This window comes from Ipomoea triloba, chromosome 14, assembly GCF_003576645.1.
Source record: "Ipomoea triloba cultivar NCNSP0323 chromosome 14, ASM357664v1".
NCBI lineage: Eukaryota > Viridiplantae > Streptophyta > Magnoliopsida > Solanales > Convolvulaceae > Ipomoea > Ipomoea triloba.
Genome location: NC_044929.1, coordinates 22,627,623 through 22,641,663, shown reverse-complemented (window position 1 = coordinate 22,641,663; position 14,041 = coordinate 22,627,623). Strand labels below are relative to the sequence as shown.

The 14,041-nt window shown below is 37.5% G+C and overlaps 2 protein-coding genes across 5 annotated transcripts; both read left to right on the top strand.

Moving 5' to 3' along the window:
* Positions 1-424: 424 nt before the first annotated feature.
* LOC116004192 (protein TIFY 4B-like) lies at positions 425-5,654 on the top strand. 4 transcript variants are annotated; one of them, XM_031244140.1, is made up of 9 exons: positions 431-700; positions 783-937; positions 1,095-1,249; positions 2,332-2,422; positions 2,520-2,664; positions 2,971-3,045; positions 3,864-3,927; positions 4,021-4,118; positions 4,964-5,654. In XM_031244140.1, exons 1-9 carry the CDS (start codon positions 565-567, stop codon positions 4,990-4,992), a joined length of 948 nt encoding a protein of 315 aa, XP_031100000.1. In that variant the 5' UTR covers positions 431-564; the 3' UTR covers positions 4,993-5,654. The 4 variants fall into 4 exon arrangements, with proteins under 4 accessions (XP_031100002.1, XP_031100000.1, XP_031100003.1 ...); XM_031244141.1 differs by having other exon boundaries at positions 435-700; positions 3,867-3,927; XM_031244142.1 differs by lacking the exon at positions 4,964-5,654 and having other exon boundaries at positions 425-700; positions 4,017-4,095.
* A 2,344-nt stretch (positions 5,655-7,998) lies between these two features.
* Positions 7,999-12,489, top strand: LOC116004436 (ETO1-like protein 1). Its single transcript, XM_031244489.1, has 5 exons — positions 7,999-8,856; positions 8,970-10,685; positions 10,791-11,082; positions 11,220-11,529; positions 12,076-12,489. The coding sequence occupies exons 1-5, from the start codon at positions 8,732-8,734 to the stop codon at positions 12,294-12,296; spliced, it is 2,664 nt and encodes an 887-aa protein (XP_031100349.1). The 5' UTR covers positions 7,999-8,731; the 3' UTR covers positions 12,297-12,489.
* The last annotated feature ends 1,552 nt before the right edge of the window (positions 12,490-14,041 follow it).

Below are 14,041 nucleotides of genomic sequence, written 5' to 3'. Positions count from 1 at the left end.
CAGAGGTTAGGAATATATTTGGGTGATGAGGTGTGGCTAATTGGCAGATTCCTTTCAGATTGGATAAAAAAAACACATGACAATCTAGTAAACAAAAATAAGAAGTTTACTAGTTAAAAATGTTAATTGCTATTTTTTTTTTTGAGTTCGTAGATAATCTTGAAATAATTTTGAATTTAGTGACTTAATTGCTATATTGCATGATTTATTCGTAATTTTTCTCAAAAAGGTATTATGGAAGTACATGGTGTGTTTATGAGAGCAATAAATAATTTACATAAAAAAGGGTAACTTTGCGAGTAATATTAAAATGGAGTAGGGACGAGTGCGCAATAATGTGCAGTGTAATTACGTGGCAACGTGGGGTTGCAGGTTTGAGCGCCCCCACACCCCCGAAAAAAACAAACGGTGACGCCGCGGCCAATTCCCCCTAAACTTGAAAAGCCCACTCCAGTGGGTAAAAAAAACAAAGCCTTTGCTCACTCAACTCGCTCACTCTCCTCTGAACTCGCTGTTGGACTCACTCCAAACAAACCGTCCTCCGCTGCTTCCCACTCAAAATTGATGCCGGAATCTGACGTCATGCCGCCGGGAGAGGCGGCCGCGAAGTCGCCTCTTGACAAGCCTCTACACCAGCTCACTGAAGACGACATTTCTCAGCTCACTCGGGAAGACTGCCGCCGTTACCTCAAAGAGAAAGGTGCCTCTTCTCCCTCTTCCTCCTTTAATATAAAAAAATTCAGATGTTGATTACTGTAATCGTGCGGAGAATATCCGTACAGGTATGAGACGGCCATCGTGGAACAAATCGCAGGCGATTCAGCAAGTGATATCGCTGAAGGCGCTGCTTGAACCGTCGCCGGATTCTGATGCCGGCACTAGCAAGAAGCTGTACATTCCTCGCTCCAATACCACCAATAATAATAATGCGGCCCGTGTGCGTTTCAATCATTCTCAGCATTTTTTTAATTATCATTTTTAATTGTTTTCTGGTGGTTAAAAAACAAAAAAAAAAGTCTGTCAGCTATTAATTTAATATTGTGAACGAAGAAATGCATAGTTTATTATTCTGCTGATTTGTAAAAGCAAAGCAGGTCCCAAAAGGAACTGTTGCCGATGCAGAAATTTCTGAATCTGCCGCCGAAGAAGCAACAGGGAATCGTAGAAAAGATCCGGAGAAGCCTAATCTCTCCGGTGATCCACCGCCCCCTCCAGCAGCAGCTGCTGTCAACAATTCAGCTCCATCTAGGTTAACCTTCTTTTTCTCTTTCCGACTGTATATGTATATAAGACAGTTTTTAAAAGAAAAAAAAAACTAAAAAAACACTAATAGGAATCTAGAATGGAGTGACTCTTACATTGTGTTTTCTAGTGTGTGGTGTGCTTTACTTGCATTTACCTTTTGCACTAATTCTCATTCTAGTAGGTCAGAATATGAAAGGCCAGGTTTACTATTGACTATTATAGCAACATAGAATTACCTTTGCCCAGCCTTTAATAGTTTTTGACTTTTCACTAATCTGATGTGTCAAGCTTCAGAGTTTTAGTGCATGAAACTTAGTGTGTTGCATGTCAGATGGAGATTTGTATGCATTTCCATGAAACACTCATTACATTTCTTGCACTATTCTTGACACACTCTAATGCTTGCACTTTATGGATTGTGTTAATATTTTAGTGCCATCCTTGAGAGCATGGTGTGTGGTGTGCATAGAACTATCACCCTATAGTGATTGCTGTGTTGGAGATGGCCATGCATTATAAAGGTGTTGATATCACATGCAGTTACATGTTTTGTCCGACGAACAATGAACACTTTTTTTTTTTTTTCCAGCTTTTAGCAAGCTTTTTATCATTTTGCATGAATCACCAGTTAGAATACTTTGCTTCATAACATGTGAAACTGTGAAATATGGTGAGTATATATCTTCATTAACAATCAATCCTGCCTGAGTTTTTCACGCAAGATAATCACAAGGTATCCACTATCCATGTTGCTTATATCTGCATATTAAAGTCAAACCAAATTTCTGAATTTTCTATGTCCTCAATGAGATGCTATTTTGCTATTGTTCTCCATGATCAGAAACCTACATCCCAATCTGGTATGTATTGTATATGTTGTATCTTCTCATGTGTCTGAAAGCAGTCAAAGCACCTTCTCAATGTACACCAGAACATTATGATTTTAAATATGGCATCTAAAGCCTGCTTGGAATTTATGCACTACAATAGGATATTTGTTGAATATTTGGTGACTGAAACTTCTTCTGAAGACTTATGTCACTAATGATTAAACTGATCACTTATGTTAATGGCTTCACTTCACAGACTTGCTGATTCAGCAGATATTCTGGTAGGGCAAATGACAATATTCTATTGTGGCCAGGTGAATGTCTATGATGATGTGCCCACTGATAAGGTATTGAAGCTTCTTCAAATTTGAAATACACCGAATCATTGTAGATGTACTATAAAACAAATTCATTTCCTGATACAATCAACTCATGTACTTATAGGTACAAGCAATCATGCATCTTGCTGGAAGCCCATTCCATGTGCCTCCTGACTGTCCAGCACGGCATTCAGTTTCCCACTTACAAACTGCAAATGTTGAAGTAGGCCAAGACTCTGCAGTAGTGTTCTTGCCACCAATGCAAACAGGTAATGTTATTGTATTTAAAAATAGAGTTTTTGTTCTGGACATTTTCTATGGACACTACAAATTTTCATTGTCTTGGACTTGTGGTGGTGGTGGGGTAGGGTGTTGCAAGTGGGATGAAAGACCATTTGGTTTAACTTACAAGTTCAATGATCAATTCCTCCTTTAATATGGGTTGTAGATAGTTAGAAACCCCACTCCAAATTGGAAGAATTTTTTCCTTGGCTCCCCATTGATATTTACAATAAAATGTGCTGAACTGTTTAATTTTATATATTACCAAAAGATATTAACTCAAGCTTTTACAGTGAAAAAAAGTGACAACTTTCGAGTACACGTGGAAGACAACAATCACAACAGTCCATTTTATGAAGATAATCCTGGTAAAGTTTGCACAATGCTGCTCCTTGTATTCATTACAACAGTAGCAATTTTATTTGACGGATCAGATCTTTTTATTGTTTTATGGGATATATGGAATGTCTGATCCCCTAGCACCATCAAATTTGAATTCACTGCATGTTTCAACTCTACTTCTCATGACTAGGTTTCATCCTCTCCATTCTGGATATTCTTCATATCTTTTTTATCACTTCCTTTGTCCTGGACCCCTTTTTTTTTCCCATCGAATCATTTGATCCTTTGCTTGAGTCAGTGCAGAAGAAGTTTTTACCTAGCAGTGTTGTTCCCTCCACATGCCTATGCCTGCTCTAAAAGTTTCTTCCATCTAGGTGATTTTCCTTCACTGTGACATTTTATAAACCATTCAAGTGGTGAGCCAACTTTGCACTCCTACTCCCCTTTTGCCTTGAGTTTTGAATATGTTGACATAAGACATGCTGAGTGTATTGCTTAAGATGGCTTTCCAGCTAGGTTAGTTGCTTGGCTTTATTTCCTGTTGTCCATCTTGTGTTGTTCCTTGTATGTTAAATCTTTTATTTGTGTACTGATGGAAATTCTCCATGTTAGGTTTCAATAATATTAATTGCATTGACAATATCCTGAAGTGAAGAAGGGCAATAAGACTTTCTTCACATTGCTCTTCTTTATGAGTGCGGAAAGGGTTTATATTTTCGGTGTAAGGCTGTATGTCAAAGTTCAATATAGTCAAATTGTAGGAGACACTATGTAGATTTATGGCCTCAAAGTGTTGTAGACTACTCTTTCTTATGTTACATTTTTATGATATAATCTTTCAAAGCAGTCGAAGGCTCAGGGAGTAGGAAAGCATCAGTACAAAGATACCTTGAGAAGCGGAAGGACAGGTTTTGCTCACTAAGCTGCTTTTATGTAGAGAAAGTAGCAAGAAACATAGTTATTTTTCTTATTTTTTAACCTCTCACATCTCTGTTAGGTAGGTTCAAGAACAAGAGGAAGGTAGTAATGACTTCACCACCTGGGTTGGACATCTACTTGAAACATCAAATGCAAAATCATAGTACCAATGAGCAATCAGGTTAGCACAACTATCGCTCTTCCACCCCTATTTAAACTTTCTTTTCCCTGCATTGATTGATGGCTCAACAGTTAATAATTATGAAATGCCAATCTTTATGCTGGTTTTAGTAAACATGCTGTTTTGCCTCCAAACAGATCCCAAGTAAACCCCATTCACTAAAAACTTGGCAAGTGGCTTTCACATACCAGTAATGGATAATTGCAAGAGTAGTTTTTCAATAATGCATTATTATTATTATTGTTCTTACTGGCATTGCTTTTTCCCCTCGCACAAACATAAGCAAACAAAATTTCAATGTATATGTTGGGTAAGAGAATGACCTAAATTCCAAGGAAATGCTACATTGAAACCTTTTGGAATCAAGTTCCCAGAATCCCAGCCCAATCTTAACCCCTTTTATATTTTATGCATCAAGAATAGTATAAAAAGGAGGGATTTGCTAGAGTTGACAGTTTGAGGGGTGAAAAATGATGCACCTATGCCATCTATCATTTTCTTGCTTTATGATATGCTATAGCATCTGTGCCAAAAGTAATCTGTTCTGATAGGAATTCTTACTAGATGCGCTGTAGTGTGTGTGTGTGTGTGTGTGTATATATCTTCTTCCTTCCCTTTCTTACCTTATCCTCTAGAAATGACTGCTGGCCTTACAGGAGATTCATGCCACTTGTGTATTTTTTAATAATACATGACATTTGTATCATGGTGCCACCATCCCCATCTCCCCACAAAGAATAAATTAGTGCTTTTAGCTTTAAGAGAGTGAGTGGTCCCTATCAGTATATTAATCCTTTGAAAAATGGACCTGATAACTTATTATTATTATTTTCTTTGCTTTTCAGATAACAGAGAACGTATTATGGAAGGTTGACCTAGGACACTTCATTTCTAGTCTATTTCTTCATGCCATAATAACCGTGGATGCAACCTCCTTTTTTGTTCAGCTAGACGGTTGATTCTAAAATGACCAGAGATGCGGATAGGTGTAAGAAAAATTCCTCGGAGTATTCGTTTTGAATACTAATTAATCTGTATTAAGGTATGTGGGATAAATGAAACACAAAACATCTCGGCCAGTTGCCTCACGGTCGTGCCACTCAGGCTTGAGTTGGAATGGCGTGTTTTCCCCACGTTTCTGTAGTAGTAGTATCATTTGCTTTGTCCAGGGCTGTTGTTGCCACTTGCCAGTTTCTGTTGGATCTTCCTACTAACTTGGAAACCCCCCTGGCATCTGGACATTCTACTTCGCCCTTTAATTCTAAACGATGCTATGTAGGTCTAGTTGTATATGTTGTTGGTTATGCAAGAACTTTGCTAATCATAACCACTTTAACTCTCTTATATCACCCTCCTTTGACTCCATTGGCCAGCTTACTCTCACACTATGATTAACTGGGTGTTTAACTCACTTATACGAAATTAGCCCAGTAGTTTGGGACAGTTTGTAAGCAAATGGTTAATGCAATTGCTAAGTTGGAAGTTTTTAACATTTGTAAAATGTGTGTTATATAAAACTATAAAAGAGTTCTATGTTAAGTTTTTCTCTTGAGTAAAGGTTGTTTTACTGATTTCAACTTTTATTCATACTTGGTACTACGGAGTAATATATTACGGAGTATTTGGTTTATAATATAGTTTATTAAATTGTAATGTGAATTGTTGAACTTTTGTATAACAAAACAAAGAGAGTTGACTTACTCAACTAACTTGTGATTAACTTCATTTTGATTCGTCTCAATTACTTCATCATATTTTAATTTATTTTTAACACGTTAAGTGAGTATATAATTGATTTTAATGAATTAAAAAATATTGTTTAAGTATTACCTGTTTAACATCTATCTATACCGTCATAGTTTTTAAATCGAATAATGGAATGCAAAAATGTGCAATTAATAATAAACAAAAAAAAAAAGAGTATTTCCTGTTCCTGTCTATACCAACTGAGAGAGGCCATGAAGGCCCCTGTTGTCGATTTCTTAATGGTGGCATGCATGTGACCATTTTCTATATTTATGTGTTTTCTTATCATTCCAACAATTTATATTAATTAATTCAATATTATTGAATACAAAATCTATTATTATTAATTCATAAATCAAATCAAAGGTTATATTGTGTCGGTCCAAAGTTTTCGTTAAAAATAGAGTATTCAAGTGTAGCCAATTTCCTTTTTTCTTTTTTTGGGTGGTTTTCAAAGACTAGAGAAGTAGAAAATAAGCAAAAGCGTAGACGAGACTTTGGAGAGGCTATATGAGAGTATTGAGGAGAACGTGGCACCGGCACCGGCACAATATGAAGGAATGTTGTAGAGATTGTTGGATAAGTAGAAGATGTGAATCTTGGGAATTGACGAAATGTTTGTTATCCATCCAACATAATGCTGCAGTTATGGGTTGGACACATCATAGCTCCTCATTTGAATATCATCATCTAATCGATTACATTATATTAGGAATTGAAATAGATTAAAGAAGAAATATTGAGATTTTAAAAGTTAAAATTTTTTAATATTAATATCTTTATCTACCATGAAATATTAAGACAATTATTTATCAAAATTTAATAAAACTCTATTGAAGACTACTCGATTCACCTAAGGCCATGAGTATGTTGAATGCTTCTGTTAAAAAGAAAATTAAAAGCTCCACTTAGTTTGTTATAATCACATAAAATACAAATCTCTTATTATTTTGTGAGTTTCTTATTTGCACTCTAGTGAATTCAATGCAAACTTTTGAAGGGTACCGCACATTCCTTCATCCACTTAACAAATTCAAAGTTGATCCCAATTATAATTCATCAAAATCTATTATCCTTCGTGATTATGTAAAATTAAAATATTTATGTATTTTAAGAATTAATACAATTAATTTTTGTTAGTGCAAAACAGGATTTTCATCTTCAGATACAGTGACTAATTCATTCACTAAATTGCAAGCATATTTATAAATGGGACAACTGATGATAAATGAGTCTCTTTCACTCCGGCCACCACACCCAAATTAAATTAATACAATTAATGAACACTAGTTAGTTCACATAATTGACATCATTATATATTTATATTGCGTTAGCCACGATAACTACCGCAACCACCGTTGCCGGTGGCCACGGGCGGGGGAAAGATTGGTGACGCCATAAACCTCCACAACCACTCGTGGCAAGTAACTTTGAGCTTAGCCTTTTACCCACTACAAAGCTTTATCTTCACTGAAAGTGCTCATACTATTAGCTCAATTAAAACAAGAAAAATGCCCATTTTAAATTTATTTATTACAATAATATTCTCAAAATTATTTAATTATAACCTTCAATTTTTTTTTAATAACAATGAAAACACACTTCTACTATTTAAGGGTGTGCACGTAATAGTTCACAAACTACACGTAAAAAATAAATTACACTAAAAAATCCCTTTATAATCTACTCAATTAAAAGGATGTTGGTAAAAATCAAACTCGTGACATGTACGAATAGTTGAAAATTTTTATTTTATTTAGGTCATTGCATTATTCTTGAAGTTTTTTTTTTTTTGGTAAATTAAATTTGTTATTGTATTTGATTTCTATTTAATCACGAAACTTTTTTTTTTTTGGTTGTGGATAAGACGATTAAATCATATAATGAAACTAATCTTATTTTTGTTGAGAAGAACGTCAACGGTGATCAAAGTACTCTCTTATGGGTTTAATTAAGATAATGGTTTTTTTTTTAATTTAAAAGTTAATGTTTTAATTTATAATTTTGTTTAATTAATTTATAAGTGGTCAAAGAGAATTTATGCAATCTTTTACTTTTTCAGTGATATTGTTTGGTGTTGCTGCCATTTCTTGGGCTCAACGAGCTGTAGCAGTTTATTTTATGGTCTCCAACGGAAGGAAAAGGAAAGTGGAACTGTGGAGGAATAATAGAAAAGAAAAGGGAGAGGAGAAAAAAAAAAAATTAACAGTTTCGAAAAAAAGAGAGATAAAGAGGAAAGGAAAAACTTTCCCTTTTACCAAACAGAAGAAAGTGCAAGCTGGATTATATTCCGTTAGATTCCCCCTAACTGATACCACGCTCTCAGCTTTGATTTCCAAATTGGAACCAGACAAATTGGTGGGTTTGGTTTGGTATATCACCTGGGTTTGAGCCCTCCATTCACATCCCAAGCAAGGTTAGTGGGCTGCCCTGTTTGCTCTTTCAGTTTCTGGCTTTTGTTCTCAGGAGATTTGGTTGGTGTTGAGGTGGTTTTAGCTGTGTTTCTGGTGGAGATCTTGGTGATCTTTGGTGGGTCTTTGACCTTTCTGGGTTTTATTGCTAAAGCTTTGATCTTTGGCCAGAATAGTAGCAATTCCAGGGCCTATTTGCTGTAGCTTGTATGTTTTCTGATGAACCCAGATAGGGAATTTTAGCTTGGCCTTAAAAAAATTGGATCTTGATCCTTTAGAAGCTTGGTGGGGGTAGAACACTAGAACAGTGGTTAAATTAGGGTTGTGAGTGTGTAGAGAAGAGTTGCTATTTTGGGGGTTTTCTTTCTTGTTCTTTCCAATTTCAGTAATTTATGGTTGGATAGACACCATCTGGTTGCTGTGGAGATCTGGGAATTGCTTCATCTGTTATGTCCCATGAGGACTTTCTTCCCTTCAGAGTCATGTAGGGAAAGTCAGGTGAAAGCCATCAATCCACAGTCATGGCTGCAAGTTGAGAGGGGCAAACTTGCCAAATTCGCCTCTCGGTCGCCTTCTTCTATGTAAGCAAGCTTTAGCTTTGAAGTTCTTTGTTTTCATTGTTGTATCAGTCTTTAGATGTCTGGAATGTTGAATAATAAATGAGTAATTGAAATAATTCTGTGTTGTTTGTCAGGGACTCTCTGATTAAGGTGCCTGAGCCTCCAATTCTACCGTACTTTAAACCCGTTGACTATGTAGAGGTTTTGTCCCAAATACATGAAGAACTCGAGTCGTGCTCCCCGGACAAAAGGTCAAATCTATATCTGCTGCAGTTTCAGGTGTTTAAGGGTCTCGGGGAAGTGAAGTTGATGCGGAGAAGCCTCCGTTCTGCTTTTTTGAAAGCTGAAACGGTGTATGATAAGCTCGTGTTTGGGGCGTGGTTGAAGTATGAGAAGCAAGGTGAAGAGTTCATTTCCGACTTGCTCGAGTCTTGTGGTAAATGCGCGAAGGAGTTTGGGGTGATAGACGTAGCTTCTGAGATACCTCCCGTGGAATTCTTCAAGTCTCCTCCTGCATCTTCGGTTGCATTCGAGGATTCTGTTTCGAGTACTGTTACTTTTCAAATTGAGCACGACAAAATCGTGTGCGACAGGCACAAGATCGCTAGCCTTTCAGCTCCTTTCCGAGCAATGCTTAATGGGTGTTTTAAAGAATCGTTTTGTGACGAAATAGATTTGTCTGAAAACAACATTTCCCCCTTGGCTATGAGGCTGATAAGTAATTTTAGCCTCACGGGCACGCTGGACGAAGTATCCTCGAATCTTCTGTTAGAAATGTTGGTATTTGCCAACAAATTTTGTTGCGAGAGTCTCAAGGATGCTTGTGATAGGAGACTTGCTTCTCTGGTTTCTTCTCGACAGGATGCCGTGGAACTCATGGAATGTGCCCTTCAAGAGAATTCCCCCGTCCTTGCTGCATCGTGTTTGCAGGTCATCCTCCGTGAACTCCCCGACTCTCTGAATGATAGTCAGGTAGTCGAGCTGTTTAGCAAGGCTAACAGGCAACAAAGGTCAATTATGATCGGTCCGACTGCGTTTTCACTTTATTGCTTGCTAAGTGAAGTTGCAATGAGCCTAGACCCGAGGTCCGACACGGCTGCTCTTTTCTTGGAGCAGTTGGTCGACTCGGCAGAAAACAGCCAGCAGAAAATGGTGGCTTATCATCAACTGGGATGCGTTAGATTCCTTAGAAAAGAACACGACGAGGCTGAAGTTCACTTCGAGGCCGCATTACATTCAGGCCATACTTATTCTGTTGTTGGTTTGGCTAGAATAAGTCACATTAAGGGTCATAAAATGTGGTCGTACGAGAAACTCAGTTCTATCATTTCTTCCTTGAATCCCCTCGGGTGGATGCACCAAGAGCGGTCGTTATATTGCGAAGGAGACATGAAGTGGGAAGATCTCGAGCGAGCTACAGAACTGGACCCCACTCTGACTTACCCATACATGTATCGGGCTGCATCTTTCATGAGAAAGCAAAATGCTCAAGCTGCCCTTGCAGAAATTAACCGGGTCCTCGGGTTCAAACTAGCGTTGGAGTGTTTGGAACTCCGGTTTTGTTTCTACCTCACTATCGAAGACTACCAATCAGCCATATGTGATGTTCAAGCAATCTTAACTCTTAGCCCGGAGTATAGGATGTTTGAAGGACGGGTTGCAGCTTTGCAACTCCGCACGCTCGTGAGAGAGCATGTCGAGAACTGGACAGAAGCCGACTGTTGGCTGCAATTATACGAGCGGTGGTCCTCAGTCGATGACATTGGATCCCTCTCGGTGATATATCAGATGCTCGAATCTGATTCCCCGAAAGGGGTTCTCTACTTCAGACAATCTCTACTGTTACTTAGGTAATTAGGGATTTAGGGGAGTAGCTTATGCTTCTCGGGTTTTCAACTACTGGCATTAGTAATAACGACGAATTCGTTTATTAAACTGTTTTTTGCTTTTATCAGATTGAATTGTCCAGAAGCAGCGATGCGGAGTTTACAGCTAGCTCGCCAACATGCATCTACTGAACACGAACGCCTAGTTTACGAGGGCTGGATCTTATATGATACTGGCCATTGTGAAGAAGGCCTAAGGAAAGCCGAGGAATCTATAAACATCAAGAGATCTTTCGAAGCGTTTTTCCTGAAAGCATATGCATTGGCTGATTCTAGCCTCGATCCATCTTGTTCATCAACCGTTATATCACTTCTAGAAGAAGCTTTGAGGTGCCCTTCGGATAGGCTTCGGAAAGGTCAGGTATGATTCTTCTGTGCCCCGTTGCAGTAGTGAATGTCGATATTTTACTTGTCTGCCTTGTGTGTTTCACTCGGTTATTTGCAATGCTCGTAGTTATAACGTTTTCTAATCCTATTTCTCGGTTGAACTTGGGATAGGCGCTAAACAATCTTGGTAGTGTCTATGTTGACTGTGAAAATCTAGACGCTGCAGCTGATTGCTACATCAATGCCCTCAAAATTCGACATACCCGAGCTCACCAAGGCCTCGCCCGTGTACACTTCCTGAGAAATGAGAAGATGGCTGCCTACAACGAGATGACCAAACTGATTGAGAAGGCCAAGAACAATGCGTCTGCCTACGAGAAGAGATCTGAGTACTGCGATAGGGACCTCACGAAGGCAGATCTCGAGATGGTCACTCGGTTAGATCCTTTGCGGGTTTACCCATACAGATACAGAGCTGCAGGTAAGAATTGTATTCCCTTCCTATGTTCCATTTCCCATTCACCAATTGAATTGAAGAACGTGTTCCCTCTGAACTAAAAGACTAATCTGGGGACAACCCTGACTAAGTTGGTCAGACTGTTGATTTGGTAACCACAAAGTTTCAAGTTCGACTCTCAGTTGGAGCGATCTATTGGCCTTCTTGGTTTGAACCGGTTAGTTATGGACACCTTAGGCTGGTTCCCTCTGAACTAAAAGACTAAGCTGGGGACAATCCCGGCCAAGTTGGTCAGGTTGTTGATTTGGTAACCATAAAGTTTCAAGTTCGACTCTTTGTGGGAGCGATCTATTGCCTTTCTTGGTTTGAACCGGTTAGTTTTGGACACCTTAGGTTGGTTCAGGGTTTACATAGTGAACACTATCGGGAATTGGCCTGGGTTTCCCTCGTCACCCAAAAAAAAGACTAAGATGATAGCGAGATTAGATACACATTTATTATTTGCATATATTATGCTCGGGAGCAGCCAAACTCCCACCCCGCCTGTACTAATCTGACTGCTATTCGCAGTCTTGATGGACAACCGAAAGGAGAAGGAAGCCATTGCAGAACTAACGAAGGCGATTGCATTCAAAGCCGACCTTCACCTCCTACACCTTCGCGCTGCATTTCACGAGCACATTGGCGACGTTATGGGCGCGCTGCGCGACTGTCGGGCCGCTCTCTCGGTCGATCCGAATCATCAAGAGATGCTGGAACTGCATAGCAGGGTGCACACTCAAGAGCCTTGAAGAAGGAAACTAGGAAAGTCATCATCCCTGAAGTTTGGGGACCCAAAACAAAAATGTTAAGAGGGAGAAAATTCAGTTTTTTGAATTCTCTCCAGCATTGTCTATCTTAGTGACAAAATTTTGTACTGTAATATGCTTCCATTTTTTTGTTAATATAAGCTCTAATTTAATGAGAAAAACCAGTTCACTCAAAGGTGTATCTCTGCTTCATCTTCTATTCATGATATGTTGGTATAATCAGTCACTATCTAAGAGTGTGCATTAAATAAATTTCCTTCAAAAAGGTCGTCACTCGTGTTAGAATTTAAACTTGTAACTTTGTAGGCTGTAATTGTTAATCAACAATTTAACTAACTTAATTAGAGTTATTATTTTCAAAAAAAATAAAAATTTGAATACTACTGACTCTATTACAATGTAGTATCTGTTCATAACTACTTTCTCAACCTATTAAAGTTTACAATGCAGTATCTGTTCATAACTACTTTCTCAACCTCCCATATAAAAGGAAGAGTTTGATGCCACTGGACTACAAGGTCCTTGGCAAAAAAAAAAAAAAAAAAAAAAAAAAACTTAATTAGAGTTATTCTAGCAAATTATGGTTTACTTTACATTGTAGACTCTGATAAAAAAATAACCTTAAAATTCAATATATGTAGTTGTCACATTTTGTGTTTGCAGTTGATGGTTTCTGTACTTATAGTTATTATATTATGTGCAACAATTATTAAGTTATTTGTTTATATGTACAAAAAAATTTGTTAACTGAAGGTATAAAATTTTTGTATCAGAGTTCACAAAACAATATGAACTCTAGTCCATGGTATAACAATTAGAGTTATTCCTTTGCTGATCAATTGTTATACCATAAACCAGAGCTAATATGTGTTTTTAATTTGTTTACATGTATAAAAATGATTAATTGCATGTACAAAATCTTATGATTATTTTTGGATCAGGATACACAGTGTAAAATAGACATGGTCCATGGTACAATTTGCCTTTATTGGTGTCTTTTATGAGTTATAGTGATAGTTTAACTTGTCTCTTGTCTCTTGTCTCATTGAACATTTAGTCAATCATTCAAAACACGACATTTAAATAATGACTATTATATGTTGGAAATTGGAATACACCCAAACCTAGCTGGCCCAAGAACAAGTAACATAAGACCCATCAAAATTAAGCCACTGCCCAACATTCATTACAGCCATTAGCAATTATTCCCATCATCAATTGATAAAATTTTGCTAAAGCTTGGGTTCAATCACAACCATCATTCCTTGTTAAATTGACATCCACACATTAATATGTTCATAAATAACTTTGATTTACGGAAGAGTCTCAGCAACTACTCGAAAATCTGTTTTAGGTGAAACTATGACTTTAGCCAATAAATAACCACACAAAGATAAATCAATTCAAGTTATCTATAGCTAATCAACTCAAACTAAGAAGGACAGTAAAAAATTCCTACACAGAGATTACAAACTTAAAATTTTGTGATTATAAAACGAATTATTTGACTAACTCGATTGGGAGTTGTCGGATAACTTCACCAGGAAGGAGAAGTCATTCTCTTCATCTATCATGTCTTCAAGACTTCAACCACTGGACAGTTACTGCACAAAACAATTTCCCATCAATTATTAAAAACCTCCAACTTTATCTCTGCCAAAAAGTACACCAACTCCTCCACCACAAATTTTTATCAAAATTTCATTTTTATAAAAGTACTAGTTTTG

What these genes read in the sequence shown, in the direction of transcription:
- LOC116004192 (XM_031244140.1), top strand. Translation starts at nt 565, where the DNA reads ATGCCGGAATCTGACGTCATGCCGCCGGGAGAGGCGGCCGCGAAGTCG. An exon ending in ATTTTATGAAGATAATCCTG is followed by an intron (nt 3,046 to 3,863) that starts GTAAAGTTTGCA and finishes AATCTTTCAAAG; the next exon opens with CAGTCGAAGGCTCAGGGAGT. An exon ending in CTTGAGAAGCGGAAGGACAG is followed by an intron (nt 3,928 to 4,020) that starts GTTTTGCTCACT and finishes TCTGTTAGGTAG; the next exon opens with GTTCAAGAACAAGAGGAAGG.
- LOC116004436 (XM_031244489.1), top strand. Translation starts at nt 8,732, where the DNA reads ATGAGGACTTTCTTCCCTTCAGAGTCATGTAGGGAAAGTCAGGTGAAA. An exon ending in TCTCGGTCGCCTTCTTCTAT is followed by an intron (nt 8,857 to 8,969) that starts GTAAGCAAGCTT and finishes GTTGTTTGTCAG; the next exon opens with GGACTCTCTGATTAAGGTGC. An exon ending in ATAGGCTTCGGAAAGGTCAG is followed by an intron (nt 11,083 to 11,219) that starts GTATGATTCTTC and finishes AACTTGGGATAG; the next exon opens with GCGCTAAACAATCTTGGTAG.